This window comes from Triticum aestivum, chromosome 7A (genome assembly GCF_018294505.1).
Source record: "Triticum aestivum cultivar Chinese Spring chromosome 7A, IWGSC CS RefSeq v2.1, whole genome shotgun sequence".
Taxonomy (NCBI): domain Eukaryota; kingdom Viridiplantae; phylum Streptophyta; class Magnoliopsida; order Poales; family Poaceae; genus Triticum; species Triticum aestivum.
The window spans coordinates 384,546,304-384,570,768 of record NC_057812.1 but is presented as its reverse complement, the minus strand read 5'-3'; the positions used below and the strand labels follow the sequence as shown (position 1 = coordinate 384,570,768).

At 51.5% G+C, this 24,465-nt stretch overlaps 1 protein-coding gene across 4 annotated transcripts in view; it reads right to left on the bottom strand.

Moving 5' to 3' along the window:
• Positions 1-23,369, bottom strand: part of LOC123146927 (1-phosphatidylinositol-3-phosphate 5-kinase FAB1B) — a 23,482-nt gene extending 113 nt beyond the window's left edge. The window contains exons 1-11 of one of the 4 annotated variants that reach the window (XM_044566184.1): positions 22,367-23,365; positions 20,732-21,436; positions 20,100-20,253; positions 19,640-19,984; positions 18,673-19,572; positions 18,267-18,595; positions 18,075-18,198; positions 17,833-18,003; positions 16,287-17,711; positions 1,313-1,576; positions 1-627 (exon numbers count right to left, since the gene is read on the bottom strand). The exon at positions 1-627 is cut by the window's left edge and continues 113 nt beyond it. In XM_044566184.1, the coding sequence (XP_044422119.1) occupies positions 307-627; positions 1,313-1,576; positions 16,287-17,711; positions 17,833-18,003; positions 18,075-18,198; positions 18,267-18,595; positions 18,673-19,572; positions 19,640-19,984; positions 20,100-20,253; positions 20,732-21,436; positions 22,367-23,031 (5,403 nt within the window). In that variant the 5' untranslated portion in view covers positions 23,032-23,365 and the 3' untranslated portion in view covers positions 1-306. Of the gene's footprint in view, positions 628-1,312; positions 1,577-13,699; positions 13,816-16,286; positions 17,712-17,832; positions 18,004-18,074; positions 18,199-18,266; positions 18,596-18,672; positions 19,573-19,639; positions 19,985-20,099; positions 20,254-20,731; positions 21,437-22,366 lie in introns of those variants that run through there. The other 3 variants (XM_044566185.1, XM_044566186.1, XR_006472985.1) reach the window with 3 other exon arrangements.
• Positions 23,370-24,465: the final 1,096 nt, after the last annotated feature.

The window sequence follows — 24,465 nt, the reverse complement described above, 5'->3', positions numbered from 1 at the left end:
TAGCCAAAATGAAAACCACCTACAAGACACGAGAAGGCACTTACACTTGATATATGTACCATATAGGCAACACAGGAAAAACTAATCCAATTGCAGTCGCAAGAATATACACATGTGATGGTTTTTTTTATATTAGATGGAAACCGGCGAGTGCAATCTGATCTGTGCAAATGACCACAGGAGAATACAGTGCCCAGCCTGAAGATCATTTCAATGCCGGCCGAGTACCAAATTAATCATTTCTCATGACTGCAGTAGGACCAAATCCGGCAACCACCATCCATCAATAACACACCGAGCGCCGTGCTACTCTGGTAAAGCATTTTGAGAATCGTCTTCACAAATATTTGACGAGGGGTTTGGATTGATTATTGCAGGCATCCATTGCTCAGGAATCACAATAAAATAAGCAGACATTGCTTTCCTAAACCGCTTCTTGTACTGCATCGGTGAGACAACAGTTGGAGCGGCATTCTTAGGCCCACCTAGAATGCCAGAAGATTTGACCCATGTTTCAAGGTGCTTGTCCCATGTATACTGCCTCATGAAATCAATTATTCCCAGGACAAGCTCATGTTTCTCCTCATCAACACCCACAAGCAAGGAATAATCCATTACATCAATTCCCTGAAAAAGCCATCGGAGTCAGTTGATGACTGGATGTTTATACATATGTTTGGTATCAGTGTCAGTTTGATAATAGTTCTACTCCCTCCGGTCCTTTTCACTCCGCGTATTATATTTGTGTCAACTCAAACTTTGCAAAGTTTGACCAAATTTCTATTAAAAAGTATCAACATCTATAATACCAAACACATATACTATGAAACTACATTTTATAATGAATCTACCCATATTGATTTGAAATTGTGAGTATTGATACTTTTTTCTACAAGTTTGGTCAAAATAGAGATACTTTGACTTGAGACAAAACTTATATGCAGACTAAAAAGAACCAGAGGGAGTATATTGTACATATCTCACGTCCCCTGTCCACAGTGTCTAATATGTTGCCTAGTGCCCGCTACAATGTTATTGGTATAAATCACAAATCCTGACAGAGTATATTCATGCCAGCATGAGATGCATGTTCCTTGTGGTCATTTGATGAGATGCATGAGATGGTCACATGATATCTCATGTGATCACATGATATACACATGTAACGCATGTTTTTGAAGAAGAAAAAAATCTAGTATCAAGTTGTATAAATCACGGTGGAAGTTATCCTATGACTTATATTTTCTTTGTCTTTATGAACATAAGTAATGCGTTGATGAAATAGATCATTCATGTCAGCATCAGAACTTACTGCTAGAAAAGAAGTGTCATTCCAAACAGCTCTTTCAAGAAGGCGCTTCGCCTTGTTCCCGACAAAAATTGGCGACGTTGGCATTGCCTCAATTAAGTTCTGGTCAAGCAGGACCTTGTTGCTGCTGGAGTCTGCATTATACCTTGACCTTGAAGATCCCTTGAGATCATAAAGCCTCGTAATATTCCGTCCAAATAAGAGATTTTCCATCACGAGCAAATCCATTTTTGATTCCTTGCCACCTTTCAGATGCTTAATTGTAACCTAAGCAAAAGCATACCATTTTTAGTACTACCCAACCCTACCACAGAAAAGAAAAGGCTACGCCTATAATTTTGGGTCATTGGCTCAATGAACTCCAGCAAAAGCATACCATTTCTAGTACTGCCCAACCATATCATACATTATTTGAGAGTTTAATCCAGTCCCAAAGTTGCAAAACTACCTGCGGACACGACTTGCAGGTTGCAAGATCTCCGAAGGTGTGTTCAAGGAAGCACATACTAGATCAAATAAAATTGTCGTAGGTGCATAACATATTTTATTTAACCAAAAAGACTAACAAAATCAATATGAAGCGCAACTAATATACCTCATTACTAATTACTAGATGCCCCAATGTGAGCTATGTGAAAAATGCAGGGAAATGGTTTTATGTCTAATATGTGCATGATTCTAAAACTGGAGAATTTTTTTTATCCCAACCCAGCAGCAAAATTACCAGATCCCAGAAACTATCATATATTCATCTAAAAGTTCAAATTGTTAGTTACATTATGTTCCATGTATAGCCTGAATATTTTCCCCATTGTATGATGAGTTTTCCGCATATTTACCACCTGTACATGTATATATATACTGGCTTTTGGCCCCCAGAAAATACAAGTTGCATATTTGTTGGGGTCTTGTTGGTCGTCGGATGCGTATTTCTCAGGATGTCACTTTTGATGAGTCTCATCCTTTCTACCGGCGTCCATCTTCCTCGACCTTCTCAGTGAAGGATGTTAGCCCAGAACTACTCGCTAGCACTCGAGTACACTGATAAACGACCGGCGGATGAGCACACACACATACTACTCACACACTCACTAGTGTATCACATACACACACTAGTAGCAGTAGTAGTAGTACACAGCACTTGAGGCTTGGAGCACACACGGTGGTACTAGAAGGAGGAAATGCCTGGTATTGCAAACTTGGAATGGCCTTATCTTACAACGATGGGGACCTGCCCCTTATATAGTGGTTCTAAAACCGACTATGTGCTGGACGTGCACAACACACACGAAACTACCATGTACTACCAAGGAAACCTCTAGGTAAGTTCCTTGCACCATCTAAGCGTACTACTAGGTAACTACCACTTCCTTACATGCATAGGAAGCTGCTGCCGCTGGTGCTGCATGCATGCAGCTGCATGTTCACTGAAGACCATGGTTGACTCAACAATCTCCCCCTCAACCTTGTCGAAGGAGTTTGACGTTGACGATTCCAACTTTATCGTGCAACTTGTGAAACCGGACGTTCCCTTCGTCGGGATATCCGTCTTCTGGGGCTTTGTGTAGCCCGTACGCCCTGCTCGTGCTTTGCCACCAGAGCGAGCAAGTCCTCCCCCGCGCGCTGTACGTAACCTTTCGTGACGAGCCGTACCTTGTGCTTGATGAAGGCGCCGTGCTCGTCCTTCTTGATCTCAGGGTGCTGCAGTCGTCCCGCAGGTTCGCCGAGAAGATCCCCCTAGGCGTCGGAACCTATGTGGAGCGCCAACGTTGTTGTCGGCATCGAACAGGTCCGACCGCGCTGTTGGCGGGGACATGAACTGCCCAGCAACCACCTCGCTTGTGGGCGTCAATCTTGCTGGGGTCATAGTTCCTGACGTCACACTGCCCGGGAACTCCCTTCCCGGGGTCGTCGTGTCGGACGTCATGCTACCCAGAAACTCACTTCCTGTGGATGACTTGTCGGACTTCGCATTACCCGGGAACTCCCTTCCCAGGGTTGTTGTGCCGGGCGCCGCACTGACAAGAGTGGCTTTTCCTAGGAAAGCGGAGTCCTTGTCATTCTTCTCATCAGACTTGCTTGTCAGGTCTCCCCCGACAGTCGTGAGTCGTGCCTCCCGCACGGACTCAACGGACCCTGAGCGCGTCGGGGCTGCAGTGTGACCGACCACAAAGCACCATGCCTCCTGCACGGTCTCGACAGTCGCCACCAGTGTGGTCGGGGCGTGCCCGACCAGAGAGTGTCGTGCCTCCCGCATGGACTCGATGGACCCCAAACATGTCGAGGTCATGGTGTGGCCGACCATAGAGCACCGTGGCTCCTGCACGGTCTCGACGGTCGCCATAGTCATGGTCGAGGCCTTGTCGCCCCATGACCGTCTCTTCATCGCCCCCCAGTTGAGGCTTGTCGAAGAGTGTCGTGTTGCCCACACGGGCTTGCAGAACCCCGAGAACCTGGTTGTTGGGGTGTGGCCGACCTGAGTGCCGTGCCTCTTGCACGGGCTCACTAGTCGCCAGCATCATGGTTGAGACGTGGCCCACCATATGCGTCGTTGCCGTGCCTCCTGACACGGGCTTGTTGGGTCCCGAGGATGTCGGCGACGTCTTTGCCGTGCCAACTTGCACGGGCTTGTCGGGTCCCGAGGATGTCGGGGCCGTGATTGTCGTGCCAACTTGCACGGGCTTGACCAGCGTCACAAGGGATGTGGTTGCCGGGGTGTGGCTCCCCCACACCCGGGTCTTCATCTCCATGCAGTCGTAGGCCCCCGAGAATGTTGTTGTCGGGGAGAGCGCTACCGATGTCGGGAGGGGTTTACTTGAAGAGCTCCGTGCCTCCCGCACGGACTTGACGGTTGCCGGCACCGTGGTCGCCCGAGGTGCTTCGCCCTCCTGCACGGCTTCGATGCTTGTCGGGACCATGGTCTCCGGAGGCGTTGCGCCTTCCTGCATGGTCTCGATGCAAGCCATCATCATTGCTGACCCACAGTCCTCTTCAGCCTGGACGAGGTTCGCCGCGGCTGCGGCATCCTCGTCAGCCATCCTCTTGCGGCACTCACGGGCCCAGTGGCCCTTGATGCTGCAATATCGGCACTTGTCTCGGTCATCGTTGCCGGCACCTCGTCCGGCTCCACCCTGGGTGCGACCACCGCCTCTGCCGGTGCCACCTCCATTGCTCTGGGCACCGCCACCACGTCCTTGACGCTTCCTCGCCTCCCACTTCTTCGAGAATAGGAGTTGTCCGCCGCCGAAGGTCTCGCGGCCGTCGTCAATGCGGTCCTCGACCACCCGCAACCGGCCCGTGAGCTCCTCGATGGAGAGCTCACTCAGGTCAAGCAAGGTCTCGATGGAGACCGCTACCTGAGCGAAGCGAGGTGGCACGACGCGGAGAAATTTCCGCACGACTCTCGCATCGTCCATGGTGTCGCCGAGCGCTCAGAGTTGTGACGCAACGCTAGAGATCCGCATGGCGAAGTCATCGACGAGCTCGCCCTCCTTGAAGGCGATGTTCTCGAAGTCCGCCCGTAGCTTCTGCGCGTTCGCCTCACGCACGCGGTTGCTGCCGAGGCGCTGGGTACGGATGGCTTCCCACGCCTCCTTGGCGCTTGCCTTCGCCGCGAGCATGCCGTGCATCTCCGGCAGCGTGGCACGCATAAGCGCCGCCACGGCTTTCCTGTCCTCCTTTCTCTCGACCAGGTCATCCTCCATGGGAGCCCAGAGGCTCGCCGCATGGAGGTTGCACTCCATGATCAATGCCCACTCGCTGTAGTTCGAGCGCATGAGCATCGGGAAGGTGATGGGTACGCTACCGCTGAATGCGGTCTCGCGCACGATCTCCCTAACCACGACTTCACCGCGATGGCCATGCCTGGACCAGCTGCGCCCTCGCCGGGAGCCGTCCTGTGATAGCCACGACTGGGAACCACCCGATGTGGTGCGCTGCTGCACTCCTTTTGCACCGGCCATGGCTACCACAACCTGAGGCTCTGATGCCAATTGTTAGCCCAGAAGTACTCGCTAGCACTTGAGTACACTGATAAACGACCGGCAGATGAGCACACACACGTACTACTCACACACTCACTAGTGTATCACATACACACACTAATAGCAGTAGTAGTAATACACAGCACTTGAGGCTTGGAGCACACACGATGGTACTAGAAGGAGGAAATGCCTGGTATTGCAAACTTGGAATGGCCTTATCTTACAACGATGGGGAGCTGCCCCTTATATAGTGGTTCTAAAACCGACTATGTGCTGGACGTGCACAACACACACGAAACTACCATGTACTATCAAGGAAACCTCTAGGTAAGTTCCTTGCACCATCTAAGCGTACTACTAGGAAGCTACTAGGTAACTACCACTTCCTTACATGCAAAGGAAGCTGCTGCCGCTGGTGCTGCATGCATGCAGCTGCACGTTCACCGAAGACCATGGTTGACTCAACAAAGGATATCTCTTTCCTCACTTTTCCCGACGCTCCTATCGCTCTTGTTGAGTCTTTTCCCATCCGTCCTACTGCTCCTGCTTCTTCGACTACTGCAGATCCTCCGCCACCATCTCCTATTGTTTCCTCACCTCACTTATCACAGGATTACGTACCTTCATCCCCGGTGGCTTCCCCGTCTCTATCACCTGAGACTATCCCGGTGATTCCTCCTCGTATTCTTCCATCTTTTCCTCACATTTATACTCGTCGTCCGCATGTTGTGGATAAGTCTACTGATGCACTATCTACTTCTCGTGTGCCATCTTCCTCATCTGAGCGACTTGGCCTACTTATGGCTTGCGTCCTTCTCCGCTTCCGCCTGTTGACCACCTTGGCCTTCCAAGCGCTGGCGCCGCTGTTCTTGAGCCCACTTCTTATTCTGATGCTATTGTTCACCCCGAATGGCAGCTTGCGATGGCAAAGGAGACTGTTCCTCTTGAGCGCACCGGCATGTGGGATCTCATTTCTCTTCATCCCCGTGTTCGTCCCATCACTTGTAGGGTCTACAAGGTTAAGACTCGCTTTGATGATTCTCTTGAGCACTACAAAGCTTGTCCTGTGGCTCGTGGGCAGCAGGAGCATGATTGTGATTACGATGAGACTTTTGCTCCTGTGACCCATGTGATAGTTATATTATGTTCCATATATAGCATGTGTATTTTCCACATTGTATAGGGATTTTCTGCATATTTACCACCTGTACATGTGTATATATACTGGCCCTTGCCCCCCAGGAAATATAAGTTGCATATTTCCTAACACAAATGATCATACCCATGTATAAAATGGAGGGCCTCGGAACGGAAATGCAATCCTTTTCTCTGGAGACTGTTATTGGAGCAGCTTAGTTGTATTGCATAGCCCATGGGGCAAATATATATACATGTAAAGAGACCTAGTACAGGTCCCGGCAATAAACAAACAGTCTACGCCAGTTGCCCCCTCCCCCCTCCCGGCGCCATGGCCTCCTGCAGCGCCGACGGGGAGGCGCGCCACCGCCACCGCGAGGAGCGCTGGAGGGACTCCGACACCGACTCTTCCTCCTCCGGTCGGCGCTCCTACCGCGACGTGGCCTGCAGCTCCGCTCCTGCACCGCCGCTCCTCCAGCTGCAGTCCGCCCAAGCCCCGGCCTTGCGCGCGCCCGCCTCCTCCCGCCTCGGCCCCCGCTCGGAGGTCCACCGCGTTGTGCACGCGGAGGTGGAGACGCCGGACGCGGGCGGAGCCTGGCTGCGGCTGAGGGGTAGGGGTCGGCGCCGCCGCGCCCAACGCACAGAGCCCCCCACGCCCCCCGCGCCTCGCTCCCGCCGCAGCCCCACGCCGGAGGAAGAGGCCGGCCTCTGCTTCCGCTGCCTTGACCCGGGCCATCACGTCCGCGACTGCACGAACAAGGTCAGGTGCAGACGTTGCCTCCTCTCTGGCCATATCTCCAGGGAATGCACGCCTGAGCGCAGAGCCAGAGACCGCGCGTTGCAGCAGGCCCCGCCTCCGCCGCGGCGCCGCGCCACCCCGCCGCCCATTCGTGCCGTGCCAGCACCTGTGCAAGCCACCGCTCCCCCAAGCCCAGTCCGAGTCATCCTCTCTCGCTCAGTGGAGATGGAGGAGGCCGAGGAAGTGCTGCGACGCGGGATGGTCGCCTCCATCACCGGCACCAGGCCCATGGTCACCGCGGAGGAGGTGGCGGACACGCTGTACTCCACGCTCGAGTTGCGCCCCGGTGACTTCATGATCCACATCCACCATCCCGAAGATTTCCTCATCATCTGCAGCACGCAAGCCATCAAGAACAGGATCTACGGCGACCACTTCATTGACGGCCCCAACTTCGCGCTCTCTCTCCGCCCTTGGAGTAAGCTTGCCCATGCCGGCTGTGACAGGTTCGAGCAGCGCGTTGAGCTTGAGCTCCGCGGCATCCCTGCCCAGGCGTGGCACCTCTCCACGGTGGAGCATCTCCTTGGCTCGAGCTGTTGGGTGGAGCGTCTCCATCCCGGAACGAGGTCGCGGGAGGACCTCGCCACGTTCAGGCTATCTGCGCGTACCCGTGACCCGTCCGCCATTCGCCGCCAGGCCATCCTCGAGATCGTCGAGCTCATCCCCGCGCGCGTCCCGTCCGAGGCCCCCTCCGTCCGCACGCTGACCTACCCGGTCTCCATCCGGCTTATCAGCGCGGACGTCGAGCGGTCGCCTCCGCCACCGGACCCCCGTGCAGACGCCGATGATCATGGAGACGCCGAGGACGGCCACGACCCCCCTGGCCGCGGCGCACGACGCGGCCCCACTCGCCGCCGTGGCCGCAAGCATCGCCGCCACGACGCCGCCTCGCCAACCACCGGGCACGGCCATGACAGAGCCTTCGACGCCCTCACCTGGTCCACCGTCGCCGGCTCCCGCCGCGGGGACGGGGTGGCCATCGCCTCTGCTTGGTGCTCGGCGGATTCTCGCCAGCGTACGGCGCCGCCACATCAAGATCCAACTGCCAGCGCCACAAGGATGTCACCCTGGCCCGCGCGAGCTGGGACCCGCCGACAACGTCGTCGTCACCCCAAAAGAGGAAAGCAAGTCTGGCAACAAAGAAGCCCACTGCCTGATCCTGCTGCAGATGACGCCTCCGCGGACCCCGCCACAACTGATCCACCTTTGGCCAGGACAGCTGGCGCTCCGCGATTGCTCTCCCGCCCCGTTGGGGCTGCTGAAGGGCCCGCTGTCTCTCCCAGGCCACCAGTCCCCCCCGCGCAAGTGGATACCCCCGCCTTGTCGACACCTGCCCTAGCCGGCCCTCTGATTCGTCCAACTCTGGATCCGACGCCGCAAAGTGAGGTCCCCGCCCCCGACACGCTGCCCCTGGCGCGAACGGCACCCGAGGTGGATCCCTTGTCGGGACAAGCTTTGCCCCTGCCCGCCGATGGGACAGACTGCGCCCGCTCTGCAGGCCTGCCGCCTCAGCCCGACAGTGACGATCACGGTGACGTTCGAGCCATGGCTCCGTCCCTGTTTGAATCTCACACCGATTCTGGTGGGGCACCAGTGGAATCGGTCCTGCATGACGCTGGGACGGACCAGGCGCGCACTCTGGATATGGGCCGCGACCTTCATAGGCCCGACCGGCCTACTGCTCAAGAGGCCAGGCCTGCGTCGCCCAAAAGGCCACCCCCTGAGGCCGCGCATGCGCACGCGGAGCGGCCTCTGACGAAAAACTGCTGGCCTGCCGCGAACTCCCTACTATCAAGCGCGCACCGCTTCGCCTCCCCGCCTATCACCTTGCGTCGATCCAGGCTGCGGGGAGCCACTTGGACCTTAGGGGAGTTCCTGACGGCAGCAACTCGACACCTGAGCTCGGTTCTCCCCACCCCCGGCAAACGGGCTCGCCGGCAGCCACTGAACTTCACCCCCCGGCGCGGGCGTTCTGCATCTTCGGCAGCAAATCCAGCCACTGCGCCGCCCACTGCCGAACGCCGGGCGCAAGTTCAGGTGCTGCGCACCCTTGGGATTGTTGGCACCAACCAGAAGATCACCGCCGCAGAAATGAAGGCCTATGACGACGTGTTCGCTGCGCCGATCCCACTAGTCGTGCTCTCTGCCATCGCGGCATTGGTGGATCGTGAGCTCCCTGTCGACCCGGCACCTGCGCACGCCATTGTGACGCCCTCTGGGGGCGCGATCGCGGTCTAGCCTTGCGCTCGGACCCCCGTCGACCTCTTGCTCATGGATCACGACCTCAAGATTGCGATATGGAACGTGCGTGGCCTTAATGCACGCGCTCGACGCACCACTATCCGCTCGTTGATCATGTCTAGTGGCGCCACCATTGTCTGTCTTCAAGAAACGAAAATGGCTTTGATTTGCTCGTCGGTTGTCCTTGAGGCGCTCAGCTCTGATTTTGATGAATTCGTGTATTTGCCGGCGATTGGAACCTGCGGGGGCATTCTGCTGGCTTGGAAAAGCAGGGAGGTGACAATCACCAACCCCGAGCTCACCGCCAACACGCTGTCCGCCAAGGTAGCCACCACCTCGAGCCAGCACACGCCATGGTGGATCACGGTTGTTTATGGACCCCAATCGGACGCCGACAAGATTGCCTTCCTCCAGGAGCTTCGCGACCTACGCATTGCGTGCCCAGGCCCGTGGATGCTCTGTGGCGACTTCAACCTCATATACCGGGACGAGGACAAGAACAATGGGAACGTAGAAAGGCGCATGATGGGGCGGTTTCGGCGTTTCCTCAACGACATGGCGCTCAAGGAGGTGTATCTCAGTGGCCGCCGATACACTTGGTCCAGCGAGCGGTCACCCCCAACGTTGGTGCACCTGGATAGAGTATTGTGCACGGTGGACTGGGAGGAGCGGCACAGCGATTGCCACCTCCGATGCCTTGCCTCTGTCGTGTCGGACCACAGCCCCCTCCTCCTGGACTGCTCCCCAATCCCGCCCGATCGTCGTCGCTTCCACTTCGAGGACTATTGGGTTCGGTTGCCAGGATTCCAGGAGATTATTGCAGCGGCTTGGCACTCCGCCGGCTCCGTTGACCCATTCGAGAGACTCATGCTTCGCATGCAAGCCACTGCACGTAAGCTGACCGGCTGGAGCGCTCGCACTGTTGGCAACGTGCGCCACAAGATGGCCCTCTCCCGCGAGCTGCTGCTCCGCTTCGACGCCGCGCAGGAGAGCCGGCCTCTCTCCGCGCATGAGGATTGGCTTCGTCGCCAAATCAAAACCTCCTACATGGGCCTGGCATCGCTTGAGCATACCATTGCACGTCAGCGAGCGCGTATCGCCTCCCTCCAGGACGGGGATGCAAATACTTCCTTCTTCCATCGCCAGTGCTCTTACCGTCGCCAGAAGAACAGGATCCACAGCCTGGCTGTGGACGGACAAGTCCTCACCAGCCACGACGACATGGCTGCGGCCACTTTCGCGCACTTCGACGAGCTCCTGGGCACCGCTACGCATCGCGAGTGCACGCTAAACCTCGCGCAACTCATCGAGCCCGCTGACGACCTTCTCGAGCTCGACGCGCCCTTCACCGACGACGAAATCTGGAATGCCGTCAAGCGGCTGCTGGTGCGGAAGGCCCCAGGGCCGGACGGATTCACCGCCGAGTTTCTCCGCGCCTGCTGGCCCATCGTCAAGGACGACTTCGCCGCCGTCTTTCAGCAGCTCTATGACATGCGCGACCGCGGATTCTCCCGTCTCAACGAGGCACTCCTATCGCTGCTGCTAAAGCACGCCGATGCGCGTGGCCTTCGCGAATACAGGCTGATCAGCCTCATTCACGTGGTGGCCAAGATCTTCGCCAAGGTGTTGTCGCTTCGCCTCGCGCCAAAGCTTGACTCGCTCGTCAGCAACAACCAGAACACCTTCATCTCCGGTCGCAGCTTGCACGACAATTTTGTCCTTGTTCGGCAGTCCGCACGCCTGCTGCACCAGCTCGGGGCGCCGCGCATCCTCCTCAAGCTCGACCTTGCTCGCGCCTTCGACTCGCTTTCATGGCCATTTCTCTTTGAGGTGCTGCGACAGTACGGCTTCGGAGACAGATTCTTGGAATGGCTCGCGATCTTGCTTTCTTTTGCTAGCACAAAGGTGCTGCTCAACGGGAACCCTAGCCCCCCAATTTGGCATCGCCAGGGCCTGCGCCAGGGCGACCCCGTCTCACCTCAGTTGTTCGTCCTCGCCGTGGACATTCTTGGGCGACTCTTCAAGCGTGTTGCGGACATGGGGGTCTTGCGCAGACTGCATCCCACAAGATCCGTCCTGCCAATCTCGCTGTATGCGGACGACGTCGTCCTGTTCTGCCATCCCCACTCCGACGACATGGAAGCGGTCAAGGCCATCCTGCACCTGTTCGGCCAGGCCTCTGGACTGCATGTTAACTACGCCAAGAGCGCTGCCACACTCATTTGCTGCGAGGCCGACGAGGCTGCTCCCGCCGTCCAGCTCCTGGGTTGCCCGATCGTCGAGTTCCCCCTCACCTACCTGGGCATCCCCCTCACCATCCGACGACCTACTGCCGCGCAGCTGCTACCCCTCGTCGACAGGGTGGCCAGGAGCCTCCCCTCTTGGAAGGCGTGGCTGATGAACCGAGCCGGCCGCCTCGCCCTGGCGAAATCGGTCCTGGGTGCGATTCCGCTCCACCAGCTGCTCGTGCTTGCCCCCCCCCCCAAGAAGACTCTCAAGCTGCTCGAGAAAATCCAACGCGGCTTCCTTTGGGCTGGCCGCGCCGAAGCCAAAGGAGGGCACTGCCATGTCAATTGGCGCCGTGTTGCCCGCCCACTGTCCTTAGGTGGGCTGGGAGTCCATGACCTGGAGCGCACGGGCCTTTCGCTCCGTGTCCGTTGGCTCTGGTTCAGCCGCACCGACGATCGCCGCGCTTGGAGTGGCTTGGACCTGCAGTTTTCCGCTGAGGAGCGCGCCTTCTTCTTTGCCAGCACTTACACCGTCCTTGGCAACGGTCAGAACACGAAGTTCTGGGAGGACAGATGGATTGGAGGACGCTCTGTCCGCGAAATCGCGCCTCTCCTGCACTCCTGCATTCCCAAAAGGAGAAGGAAGGCCACGACGGTTGCCGACGGCTTGCCGGGGCACCTTTGGGCGCGAGACATCCACGGAGTTGTGGGCATTCACGAAATCGGCCAGTACATCCTGCTATGGCGCTTCATCGAGAGCACAACGCTCTCTGACGCGCCTGACCAGCTCGTGTGGAAGTGGACGGCGTCGGGCATCTACACCGCTAAATCTGCATACACTGCTTCCTTCCACGGCTCGATGACCTGCGGCAACTGGAGGCTCACATGGAAGAGTTGGGCACCCCCCAGAGTGAAGTTCTTCCTCTGGCTTGTCAGCTTGGATCGATGTTGGACGGCGGACCGCCTCGCCCGGCATGGACTGCAGCACCACAACAGTTGCCCTCTTTGCTGCCAGGAGCCTGAAACAATGCGCCATCTCCTCCTTGGGTGTTCCTTCTCGAGGCACGTCTGGTTCGAGATCCTTTCCTGGATGCGCATGACATGCAGGCCCCCGAGCAACGAGGCTACCCTCTTTGATTGGTGGCATGATGCCCGGCAGGTCAAGCCCAAGGCGATGCGCAAGGGGCTGGCATCCGCGACACTTCTTACCTCCTGGATGATCTGGAAGCACCGCAACGATTGCGTCTTCAACGACGCACACCCTTCCATCCGGGCGCTAGTTCATGGCATCAAGGAGGAGGCCAAACTTTGGGCTACGGCAGGCGCTGCTGGACTCAGAGTAGTCTTGCCCTCGACCTGGGACGTGCACTAACTCATGTCCCCTGACTGTAATTCGCCTCCCAGGAGGACTGTAACATAAAACACTCTTTCTCTTCAATACAATGAAACGCAAAGCTTTTGCGTTTTCTCGAAAAAAGAGACCTAGTACATTAGTTTGTGGTACAAGGAAATTTAAACTAATACGACTATGTAAAGAGACCTAGGCTATACTGAGACTGCATATCAAACTAGTAAAATGCCTGTGCTACGCTACAGAACAACATGAAAGTAGAGCCAAAAATAATTTAGCCACACTGTTATATTTTTAATCAAGACCTTCTAAAGTTACAGAAGAAATAACTGGATATTCCTTTTCTTATCACATGTATTAGTGGACATTTCAACTAATGCTAGTATACACATCATTATTCTACTTTGCAAGGTAGGCCAAAACACTAATGATATGTTTACTTGTTGCATATCACATTATCATTTTTATTTTTCTCCTGTATTTTTAATGTCGAAGTTTAGAACTGTAGTACATTCAAATCAACATTTGAGATCTCGCTGCATATTATTTTATCCCATTTAAAATGGTATGCCCCATTGAAAACATTCTTAAAAACCCACGCTTATAGGTTTAAACGGACTTGGAATCAACATAAGCCAAGTTGCAGCCTACCAAATGTGATGTTTGAATGTAGTTAAAAGAACTTGAGGATGGTGGATGAGATAATAAGCGTGTAAAACATATCAAAGACTCCGTGTCCAACATAATACTTCACATCATTTGCCACCCTAGATTGCACAGGGAGATTAAAAAAATATGCAATGAGAAAAAGGAAGAGACATAAAGCATGTTAATGAAAGGCGTCAGATAATAAGCAAAGATTATTAGTCCACACATGGAAGTTACCATCAAGAGTGCATGATATATGGTCAACTTGCCACCATGAAGAGTCAATGAATTGGAATTTCGATGATTGCAAATATTATTTGTTTTCAAGGAGGGGGTGGGGGTTGGGGGGATTGCATCTATCCATCTGATGCATTGAGCGTGGTGGTACTCAAGGCCTTCGTGGTGGTCCTCATAGCCTCCACCGTCATGGTCATGACTGCCGTGAATGAGATATAATGCTCGCTGCTCACTGAGGAGTAGCGAAATGCTATACGGCATTATGGCTCTAGAAATCCTCCTTTTCCAAAAAAAATTATGGCTCTAGAGGAGCTCGGGTGTGACTTCCGTGCTATGCTCGCACAGACGATAGCGGCCAAGGCCGATGTGCAGGATGCCCTATGTCGGGTGCTCGTGCTGGCCGCCGCCTGCCCACTACCTCTGCTCGCCAATATTGTTGAGCCTACACACTGGTGGACCTACTTCCCGATGTCATCGATCCTACATAGAGACAAAACTGCTTCGTGAAGCACTCCCCATCCGGGATGCGTTGGTCGTTGTCACCTAGAATGACGACGCTCCCCTTGTGTTTTTTATTGTTATATTTCCTCTAAAAGGCTGGACGGGCCGGGCTTCCTGTCGGGCTGGCTCTAACTCTGCCCGAAAGGATAAAAGGCCTAGCCTCTTTTTTAGGGTAAGAGGCCTAGCCGAGACGGCAAAATAGGCCTCAAGCACAACAAGGTAGAGCCAGTTTTGGCCCAGTTCAGCTGCAAGGCTCTCTTCTGAACCCAACCCATCTGTTTGTTAGGAATTCTAAAAAGAATTCTATTTTTCAGTAAGAGCCCAACCCATCCAAGTGAGAGGAGGGAATTAATAAGAGGAGCCCCATTACGTACGCGATTTTCTAATAAAAAACAACAACGTACGCTCGCATGCATCCATCCAACGTGTTGCCGCTGCTAGCATACACATGATGCACGCACTCATCCTGTATCCATCCCCAACAACGTCGTCCTGTCCTCGGATCCTCGCCATGCACTGTAGCTGCAGACCCCGGCCCACCGCGCCCACGCCGGTGGCCGGCCACACCGCCATGCAGTCGTTGCCGAGCACATACACGCACGCCGGTGCCCGCACCCTCCGATTCCTATGCAGTTGTTCGCCCAGCGCACGCACGCGCGGTCCCCAAGCTCTCTTGCTGCTCGTGGTCGGGGTGTTCGCGATATAGACCGGGCTCGCTGTCGTGGTGCTCCGCCTCCACGACCACGCCTCCCGAACGCGCCGGTGCTCCGCCTCCACGACCACGTTCCCAACGCCGCCGCATCCTGGGCCTACCTAGCATTAAACGGCGTTGCCGGGGATGGAGGTGGAGAAGCACCACGGCGTCTCGCCCTCTTCGTCCTTTCCTCGGATCCTTGCTATGCACTGCGGCTGCACCTGCACAACCTGGCACCCCGCGCCGACGACGGTGGCCGACCAGACCGGCACGCCGTTGTTGCCGAGCACATGCACCGCAACCTCCGATCCTATGTCGTCGTTCACCGAGCACACACGCGCAGTGGCCAAGCTCCCATGCTGCTCGTGGTCAGGGTGTGCCTTCGACTGGGGTCGCCGCCGTGTGGTGCTTCTCCTCCTCCACGAGCACGCCTCTCGGACGCTCCGATGCTCCGCCTCCACGACCACGTTCCCAAAGCCGCCGCATCCTGGGCCTACCTAGCATTGAACAGCGCCTCCGGGGCCGGCGAGCCAACCCAGCAAAGAGTTGGTCGGTACAAGCCTCGCCCTTGTATTGGGGTTCGCCATAGCACCGAGCTGAGCCCCGGCCCTGCCCGTCGTCGGTGAGATTTTGGCTGCTCGATCCGATTCTGGCTTGTGCCCAACCTGACCTGTGGAATTGTTCTAGGGAAGCAGCCGTCGCTGCTGTGCACAGGTGGATGGTGGTGGCGGAGCGTCTTTGATTGGACAGAAGATGACGATTGGGGAGAGCAGCGGTCCAGAGGAAGTTTTTTTAATGCAGCAAGCCAGCTGGCCTGTTGGAGGTTGTTATTATTTTAATGCGGTGGGTCCCACAGGTAGGAGATGGAGGGTGAGTGAACTCACCACCAACTCAAATCTTTAGAAGTAGGAAAGATAACTTGCATACATAGAAAAACTATTATTTGTACCTCTACCCTAAATGAAGTACTCCAATATTTCACTTCACTTGAAAGACTGCAATTTGTCATGCCCGATAGAAACAACATTGTTTCGAAGCAAAATTCCACTTAGTGACCATTGCCGTTAATCTTACAAGAAGTTTCTTCCCCATACTTAATGTGGAATACCACTGTAATAAACATATATAAACAGGAGATTAAAGGTGATACGAACATACCTGATAGATTCCCAGAATCTTTGCAAGGCATGTAGGGCTTCCAGTGCTTATGGACTCTGACAAATACTTAAAATAATCTGGGCCGAACTGAAGGAATGATTCAAGCTCTGTTTTTGTGACCTGCTTTATAATAAATCTATCATCCAGGGATTTTGCAAAGAACACATTACTTTTGCCACCTTGTGCTCCCCATTTCTTGCATCGACTGATAGATCTTAAATAATCAAGCTCCGATGGACAACAAAACCTTCTGAGTTCTTCAAAGCTTTTTGCATAATAGCATGTCACAGTGTATTTAACTTTCCCAAGTGGCCCACCATCTTGAAAAGAAACTCTGGAGTGCAGTAGATCAGGAGCAAAGGACCCTCTACTGGAAGATATCGATGCAGCAAAATCATCAGAGGATCCAAAATCCTCAAATAAATGGAACAGGTTAAAATTTCCTGAATCATAAACAGGCAACGAAAGTGTAGAATCTGCACTGTCTTTATTTTGATTGCTCTCAACTGACATTTGAAAGTAATACACAGGTGAAACAAGTGCATAAGAAATAATACTAGTCGGTTCATCATCAAATACCGGGATAACAACATCATTAGCTCCAGTTGGCAGAAAAAGTCTTGCTCCACCTTGCTGTGATAGATCGCGAAACAATGAAATGTATACAGGATTGTAGTCGGCCAAGGTTCCGAATGTCGGTGCTGTGCCAGAGTTTGTGTTCAATGAATTATAAAATGTCATGTATGGCATTTTAAGGCAGCTTAGCAAGTCTTCTACTGTATCCCCAGACCTGACAGATGCAGAAGTGTGGTGTGGTACTGCCTTTGCTTGTTTTTTCACATCAGCAGCTGTACCTTCTAACAGAGCTAGTGGTTTCACCAGGCTTGCATCAGGAGCAGGTCCATCCTCACCTCTCCATTTTGCATCCAGTTTATCTGAAATGTCAGTAGCTACTGGGAACTGACCTTCAGAAGAAACCCTACGAATGCCGATAATCGATCCTTGATGATCTAAATGATCCCTGACATTAGCGCTATTAGCATGATTTATTTCAACTATTGTATCTTCAGCACCATTCAACTCTTCAGTATTTCTTGAGCAAGTTTCATTAGATTGATCATGCTGGTTGGTCCCCTCATCACCAGCGTGCAGTGCATTTGAATCGGTGCCCTTTGAGTTCTTCTCCAACTTTGTGTTTGTATTGGTATCAGCTGATCGATCATTGATTTCAGAATTATTACTTCCAACTCGTAGACTTCCCAGAGCAGCGCAATACTTGCCACCTGAGGTTGCTATGAAACTTAGGCGTTGATCCCACAAGTAACAAAGAAATAGTAGCTGCCTCCTTAGTTTGTTAACTTCAAGAATATCAATGAATAACTGCCCCTTTCTGATTTCCTTTTTCAGTAGATTCTTTAGTGACTCCTGAAAGTGAATGCTCCAATAATCAGAATACTACATTCAGTTTAGCTTTTTTTTACAGAGCTTTAAGTGTGACAATGGTTTCTTAACAAATCACTAGATAAAAATAGTAAAACAAATTTACCGTGAAATCAACCTTCTCTGCTTGTAGGGTATCTTCCAACTCTACTATGTTTTGTCTTAACTCAAGGATCTTCATGTTGCCATCAAAAGAGCCTGTAATTGGCCTTTTCTCTGAAATTTGATGGAGTGCATTCAGTACTTCAGTGAACAGGAGTTCAGCTGAATCAACCACCTGAGACATTTGACTATTAGCATCACACAGTAATTACCTCGCAAGTGAGCTAATAAAATTAAACTTACTACCTCATTTGCTTCTTGCTCTACCCATTCCTGATGCTGGGAAGTAAAATCAAGTTTCGGCGGAGGCAAATAGACTGAGTGAACCTTGATTGATGCGTATCTGAAGCAAGCAACCATTTCACCGAAACTGAAATGCAAACATTTAAGACACGATTTTTGCCAAATTGATAAAGTGGAATGGAGATGAGGATATACCCATAAAAACGAAGGCAGTCCCTGTGAAGAGAATGACCACAGCTGGCTACCCTACTTGCTGCTGCATGATTTGAAAAACTAAGTTCCAAAAATTTACCAAAAGATAAGCCCCAGGCAGCATCAGACATCACTACTCTTTTAGTTGCTGGAGGGAGCCCTTTATCGCGCGGACAGCGTAAGCATCTATGCCACATCCAGATTTTACCATCATGTTCACCAGGTAACTTCACTATGAGTTTCCGCACTGATATTGTTAAGCTGCCTTGGGGGTGAACATAGCAATAAACATGGGCCTCTGGTGCCAGCTCACAAGAGAGACAACAATTGCTCTAAAACAAAATGTAGAAGTTATGTAAAATATAAAAATTATGAAACAAGTATAGTTTATCAAAGACCTTGGTCTAACCTGATCAAATAGCTCGTCACGCAAAAACCTGCCTAAAGGTTTGTCAAAGTTACCATAATATTTTATGCGAAGAAGGTGAGGCCGCTCACATATAGCTTCTTTCCAAACACAACGCGAGGACAGAGAAACTAATATACTCTGGTTGTCTGCAGGGGATGCTGGAATTTCATCCCTTTTTACTATTGAACTGTCATTTGAACTGCCATTATTATAAGAAACTTGTAAGTTGAGAGGAGCAGATGGCTTAGCCGCTACCTTGGCACCATTGTTGGCATTATGGGCAAATGAAAGATCACTTTCAGCAGCCACCAAATTTGCAGGATGAGCAGGCAACACACTCAGGCCATTAGTTTCAGGCTGGAGTTCTTCAAATTTCATTTTGCTGCCAACATCTCTAGTACAAGCAGGACACTGGCAGAATGAAATTCTCGACTGCTGAACCAGAGGATCATTATATGATTGAGGGTCCATACCAAGCAAACAGTCAATGTCTCCAATTTGGTCATTGATTTGAACTGATGATGCTTGGGTAGAACCAACTCCCAATCTTTTCCAGCATTTGTTATCAGGGAAGGATGCTGCAGCCATTTGGTCCATCATTCTAAAACCATTGGATGTAAAGTCATCCTTTTGAATATCAAATGCTTGCAGGTTGTTGTTGGGTGATGAAATAGTAGGCATTTGCAAAATAGGTATCGTTGAAATGGATCTATCAGCACTGGAAGGTTTGTCCGGCAAAGCAACAATAATCGGCGACTTAAGAGGGAGTTCTGGCAAGGTTGCACCTTCATCTACAAGAAAAGATGTTTCAAGAGCCAAGTGATAGGCTGCGAAGACTCCATATTGCACAACATGCTTCACTTTTTTCAACTCATCCCCATTAGCTCCTTTTAGCAAGATCTGCAGAATTAGATATAGTTAGACAGGACCCCAAGTGCTATAACTAAGTCAACAACAGAACACTTACTGTAAAACCCAAGGGCTTTGGACAGCCTTCAAAAAACATAAGGGTCTTCAGCATTTTCTTCCCACCTTCTCCAGCAGTCCCATGCTCTTCAACATACTTCTCCACATGGAATAAGTCACAATTCCCGAGCTTTTGGGATGACAGATAATCAATCGAGGGAACTATCTGAGCACCAGTGCAACGGGATATCCGTTCCAGAAGTGGTCTTTTGATATTCAAAACAAGTGAAATGTTTTTCTCCAGAAACAAATCCTGAGCATAACGAGACACAGATTTCTCTACCAATACAACACTTGGTTGGTGCGCTTTGATCTTTACAACTGCCATTTTCAGATAATCCGTTTCCTGGAATACAAAAAGGCATGAAAATGATTGCCATCAGCAACGATCAATCTATACCACACTCTCAATGCACTTTGGTTTTACAATTTATGCATGAAAACATAATCGTGGGTAGTACCTGCTGCAGTAAAGTATCAAAACTTGAAAGCAAATTCGATACACGCTGATATTCAAGTGCACCACCAAGAATTAGGATTCGTGGCTTTTCCTTCTTTGTTGACATGCGCCGATGAGCAACATTCTTCTTACAAACAACTCCTCTTACAACCAAGCTGGAAATGAAGAAGTTTACAACCAGACACAAAAACAATTAAGTTCTTACCTGCAGCACTAAGGAAATGCACAGAAAGGAAAGAAATGATGAAATCTCAAGTGCTATAACTTGAAAAGCTGTTGCCTTGGCGCAGTGGTAAAGCTGCTGCCTTGTGACCATGAGGTCACGGGTTCAAGTCCTGGAAACAGCCTCTTGCAGAAATGTAGGGAAAGGCTGCGTACAATAGACCCAAAGTGGTCGGACCCTTCCCTGGACCCTGTGCAAGCGGGAGCTACATGCACCGGGCTGCCCTTTTTTTTATAACTTGAAAAGCCAAGGTTACCAGCAGTAGCACTATATGTTATTTACATTATAAAGTAGTGCCATATTGATATGAGAACTTCATAAAGCATTAAGCAAATGAATGCTAAAACACATAAACAAGTAAAAATCACCAGATTATGTGAAGTGATGCATGGAAGAGTGTATCTGTTCACCTGTCACTTGGACGGCCACAAGCCAAGCATTTCACCTTTACATAGCCACCAGGGTCCATACGTCCTCCTTTGCTGGTATCTGGTCTCAAAAGAGATGCAGCTTCCCAAGACAAGGAGGTAACTATATCTAGCCAACTCTCATTGCCAATTTTATCACCCAATTCTATCTTTTCAGCTTGAAGAAGTTGGGCCACCAATGCCCGAAAATGCCCATCAACAATATCTTTCATGGCTTTCTTGTGTTCCTCAGCAGATTTATCTCTACTTCGACAATGTCCACTGCTGAAGCTGTTTGAGCGTAGATAACCCCATTCTCCTGTGGCATCCTCCCCCTCATCATCATCACATGGAGCACCATCATGGTCATCCTCTTCATCCTCGGCTTCTGGAGGTAGCCAAAGTGAGCTATTGTTTTCAAAATCCACAAGTTCATTTTCTAGCACTTCCATGCCATACAACGAAGAAGATCGAGCATTGCACTCCTCAGCATTATCAATGATATGATCACCAGTCTTATCCATTCCCTCAGAATTAACTAAGGTTGCTGTATCTTTTCTTGGTGATGCAGAATCTTTAGCAGCATCATTGCAAACAACTTGATGATCATCAAAACACATAGGCCCATTGTATTCATCAGAGTTTTGTAGGTGGTGTACTTCCGAATCAGAGCGGAAAATTGTGTAGTCGTCATCTTCATCATCACTCCTAGTAGAAGAAAATAAATGTTGAATTAGTCACAGGGATCCAACTAGCAATTTTGAAATACAGTCTTTCTTTCTTTTGTTGAGTTTGATTAATAATTCCTCTGCGGAGTACTTCTTACTCCCAGAGAACAGAACTTGAACAAGTAAACTTATCCAAGATCTGGAGACCTTGTCATCTTGTAAATTCATCACATCCTGCTTATCATAAAGTAACCATATACTATGATTATGTCAAGCATTTGCACTGCTTCTTGCTACCATGCTATCAATGGCACAAAGTCAACGAGAATGAAAAGCATAAAAGGAACTAATCAAACAGTAATTTCGATCTGTGCCAACTTGGTTTCAGGATGGTGATGATTAACAGCGCAACTGATTGCAGCCACCCTTTGTTAGTTAACCAACAGTGAACAGCTTATGAAATTTTGTGTTCTCTACAAAAAACACTTCTGAATTTCAGGTGTGCTTATGTCACATTGCTTATCGTGAATCTATTTATGTGGCACACAATAATGAAGCAAACCCCATATGGATAGCCAAAAACAACTGTATTTCAAATTTGACCAAGTATTATTCAAAGAAATCCTATATTCAAACAACACAGGAGTTCCATTTAGGCATGTAACAAAAGCGATGTTAGTGGGCAAACTCTCCAATATACAGTAACAAAAGAATTCAGGTACTGGGAATTGCATCCAAAAGGAAAAATATTTGGCCAAATAAGTCTCTGCATCTAGCCCTATCCAACAACACAGGTATCATATTTCAGAAGTATGGTCTCGGCTACTGATTGGACAACTACCTCAAACAATCTTTGTTTGTTGTTTGTCAACGATAATGTATGAAGTTAGTGTAGTTTAATTTCCTTGAGAAAAAAGTTAGCGCAGCTGATTTTGTTGGCTAACAAAGCCAGAAGCCTAAAAAGGAATACCTATTCAAGCAGAAGTTGAATGGATCAGGCGAATTGTCCACATAAGCCGCATGCTCCACGGCCCCATCCGGCTCCATCACAGCATGCTGCAACTCCAGAGAAGCATCGAGCTCGCCGCAGTTGCCCTCGCTGCTCACCGACCGTGATGCAGAGTAAGTGCAGCTGGCATTCGCATAAGACAACAACTGGCCGTTGGTCACCGTGCTGCTACGCCCGGTGGAACATGACTTTTCGCTCCCCGCACTCGTGGCCGACGGCGACGGGCTCGACGGCTGCGCCACATCCCTCCGAGCGGCCGCCTCCTCCTCCAGCCAGCGCTTGAAGCAGTAGTTGCAGACCCTGATCCGCTCGATGTCCTCCCGCGCCGCGTCCCCCAGCGAGCGGGGCACAGAGTTGGCCGTGCAACGGGCACAGAACACGCGGCCGCAGTGGCGGCAGTGGTGACGCCGATTAAGGATGGTGAACTGGGCATCGCAGTCGTAACACACCCGGCAACTTTGGTCCGGCATCCAGAAGTCTCTGGACAAGTCATGCGGCTGCGCCTGTGGCACATCGGCAGCAGCAGCAGCCTTCGGCGCAGGCGGCGGCGAGTGCTCTCCCCGCCGCGGCATCCGCGACTTGACTGCTCCCAACAACTCAACGAGGCGCCCCTCCGATGATCCCATCACCCAGGCCTTTAGCGCTCCCACCCTTCATGCTCAGCACAGCAGCGACTCAATTCGCATGGCCCTCGCCGCTTCCGAAACCAGGGGCACTCCAACGCCGCACGCCGCCGGATCAGAACTCAATCGGCAGCACCCGGCACGAATTCGGCAGCGCTGGATCGAGCGGGGGGCAAATGGGAATTGTACAAGGGGCGGGAGGACTGATTTTTTTTTATTTGGCTTAAGACAAAGTGAGGATTTCGGATGGGATTAGGAGGTGACGATGGTTCCAGACGACGAATGCCACTCGCGCACGGGGCTGGACTTGCTCGAAGGATGCGGATTCACGGGGTACAAAGGTAGTAGAAACGACGGGACTGTTTGCCTGAGTACACATGCAAAAGTTATGCTCTCTCCTTCACGAATAAGTATACATTTAGATTTTGTCCCAATTTAATGTTTTAAAATTTTGATCACAAAAAAATAGCAGCATTTATAGCACTAAATTAGTATCATTAGATTTGTTTTGAAATGTAATTTCATAATGTACCAATTTGATGTCATCCATTGATGTAGGATATAGAGACCCTAATCGCCCAATCTTTCACAAAAGGAGCGGATCCCGGGAAAATCACGAAGAACACGGGGAAGAACGGAGAGAAAACACAATGAAAAACACGAGAGGAATCACTAAACCGACACGAATAAGTAACACATGGGCTAGATCCTCAAGTACATAAGGAAAGATACAAGATCCACGGACAACTAGGGACGATACACGGTAACCGGTCTTCTCCGTGAGGAGGTCTTGATGTTCTTCCCTAAAGAGGGGTCTTGAATCCGCTTGGGGGATCTTCTCCGGTGGAGGCTCGAATCTCCGAGGAGAAGGTAACCAAGTGGATGAGCAAAGCTCTCTCACAAATATGAGCTAAACATTTGCTAACCCTAAAAATGGGGAGTAGAAGGTCTATTTATAGCCCAAGGGGCGAAAGAGTAAGTGAGGGGGCAAAACGGGTACACGGGCCTCGGCCCAAGTCACGCACGCAGGCGGTGGCCGGATGATCCGGGAGTTGGTCCGGATGAGCCGGGCTTCGGGAGTCCGGATGATCCGGGTCGGCGTCCGGATCGTCCGGCTGTGTTGGAGCAACTGCGGGAGGGCCGGATGATCCGGGCCTGGGTCCGGATGGCCCATCTTCACGATGTCGTCTCGGGTGCCTCTGGTCACATTATCCGGATCGTCCGGGCCGGAGTCCGTATGTCCGGACGGCGGTCCGGATCGTCCGGGCTTCTGCTGACTTAGCCCTTTTTTTCTCCGTCTTCACGTCCATCTTCCTCTTCGGATTCTCCTCGCTCCTTGGCGTCTCCATGGCTAACTCCTTGATACCTGAGTATGCACAATGTCTCTGTTTGAGATAGTAGCCATGTCTCATGGTCATCGAAGTGGAATTGTGAGAG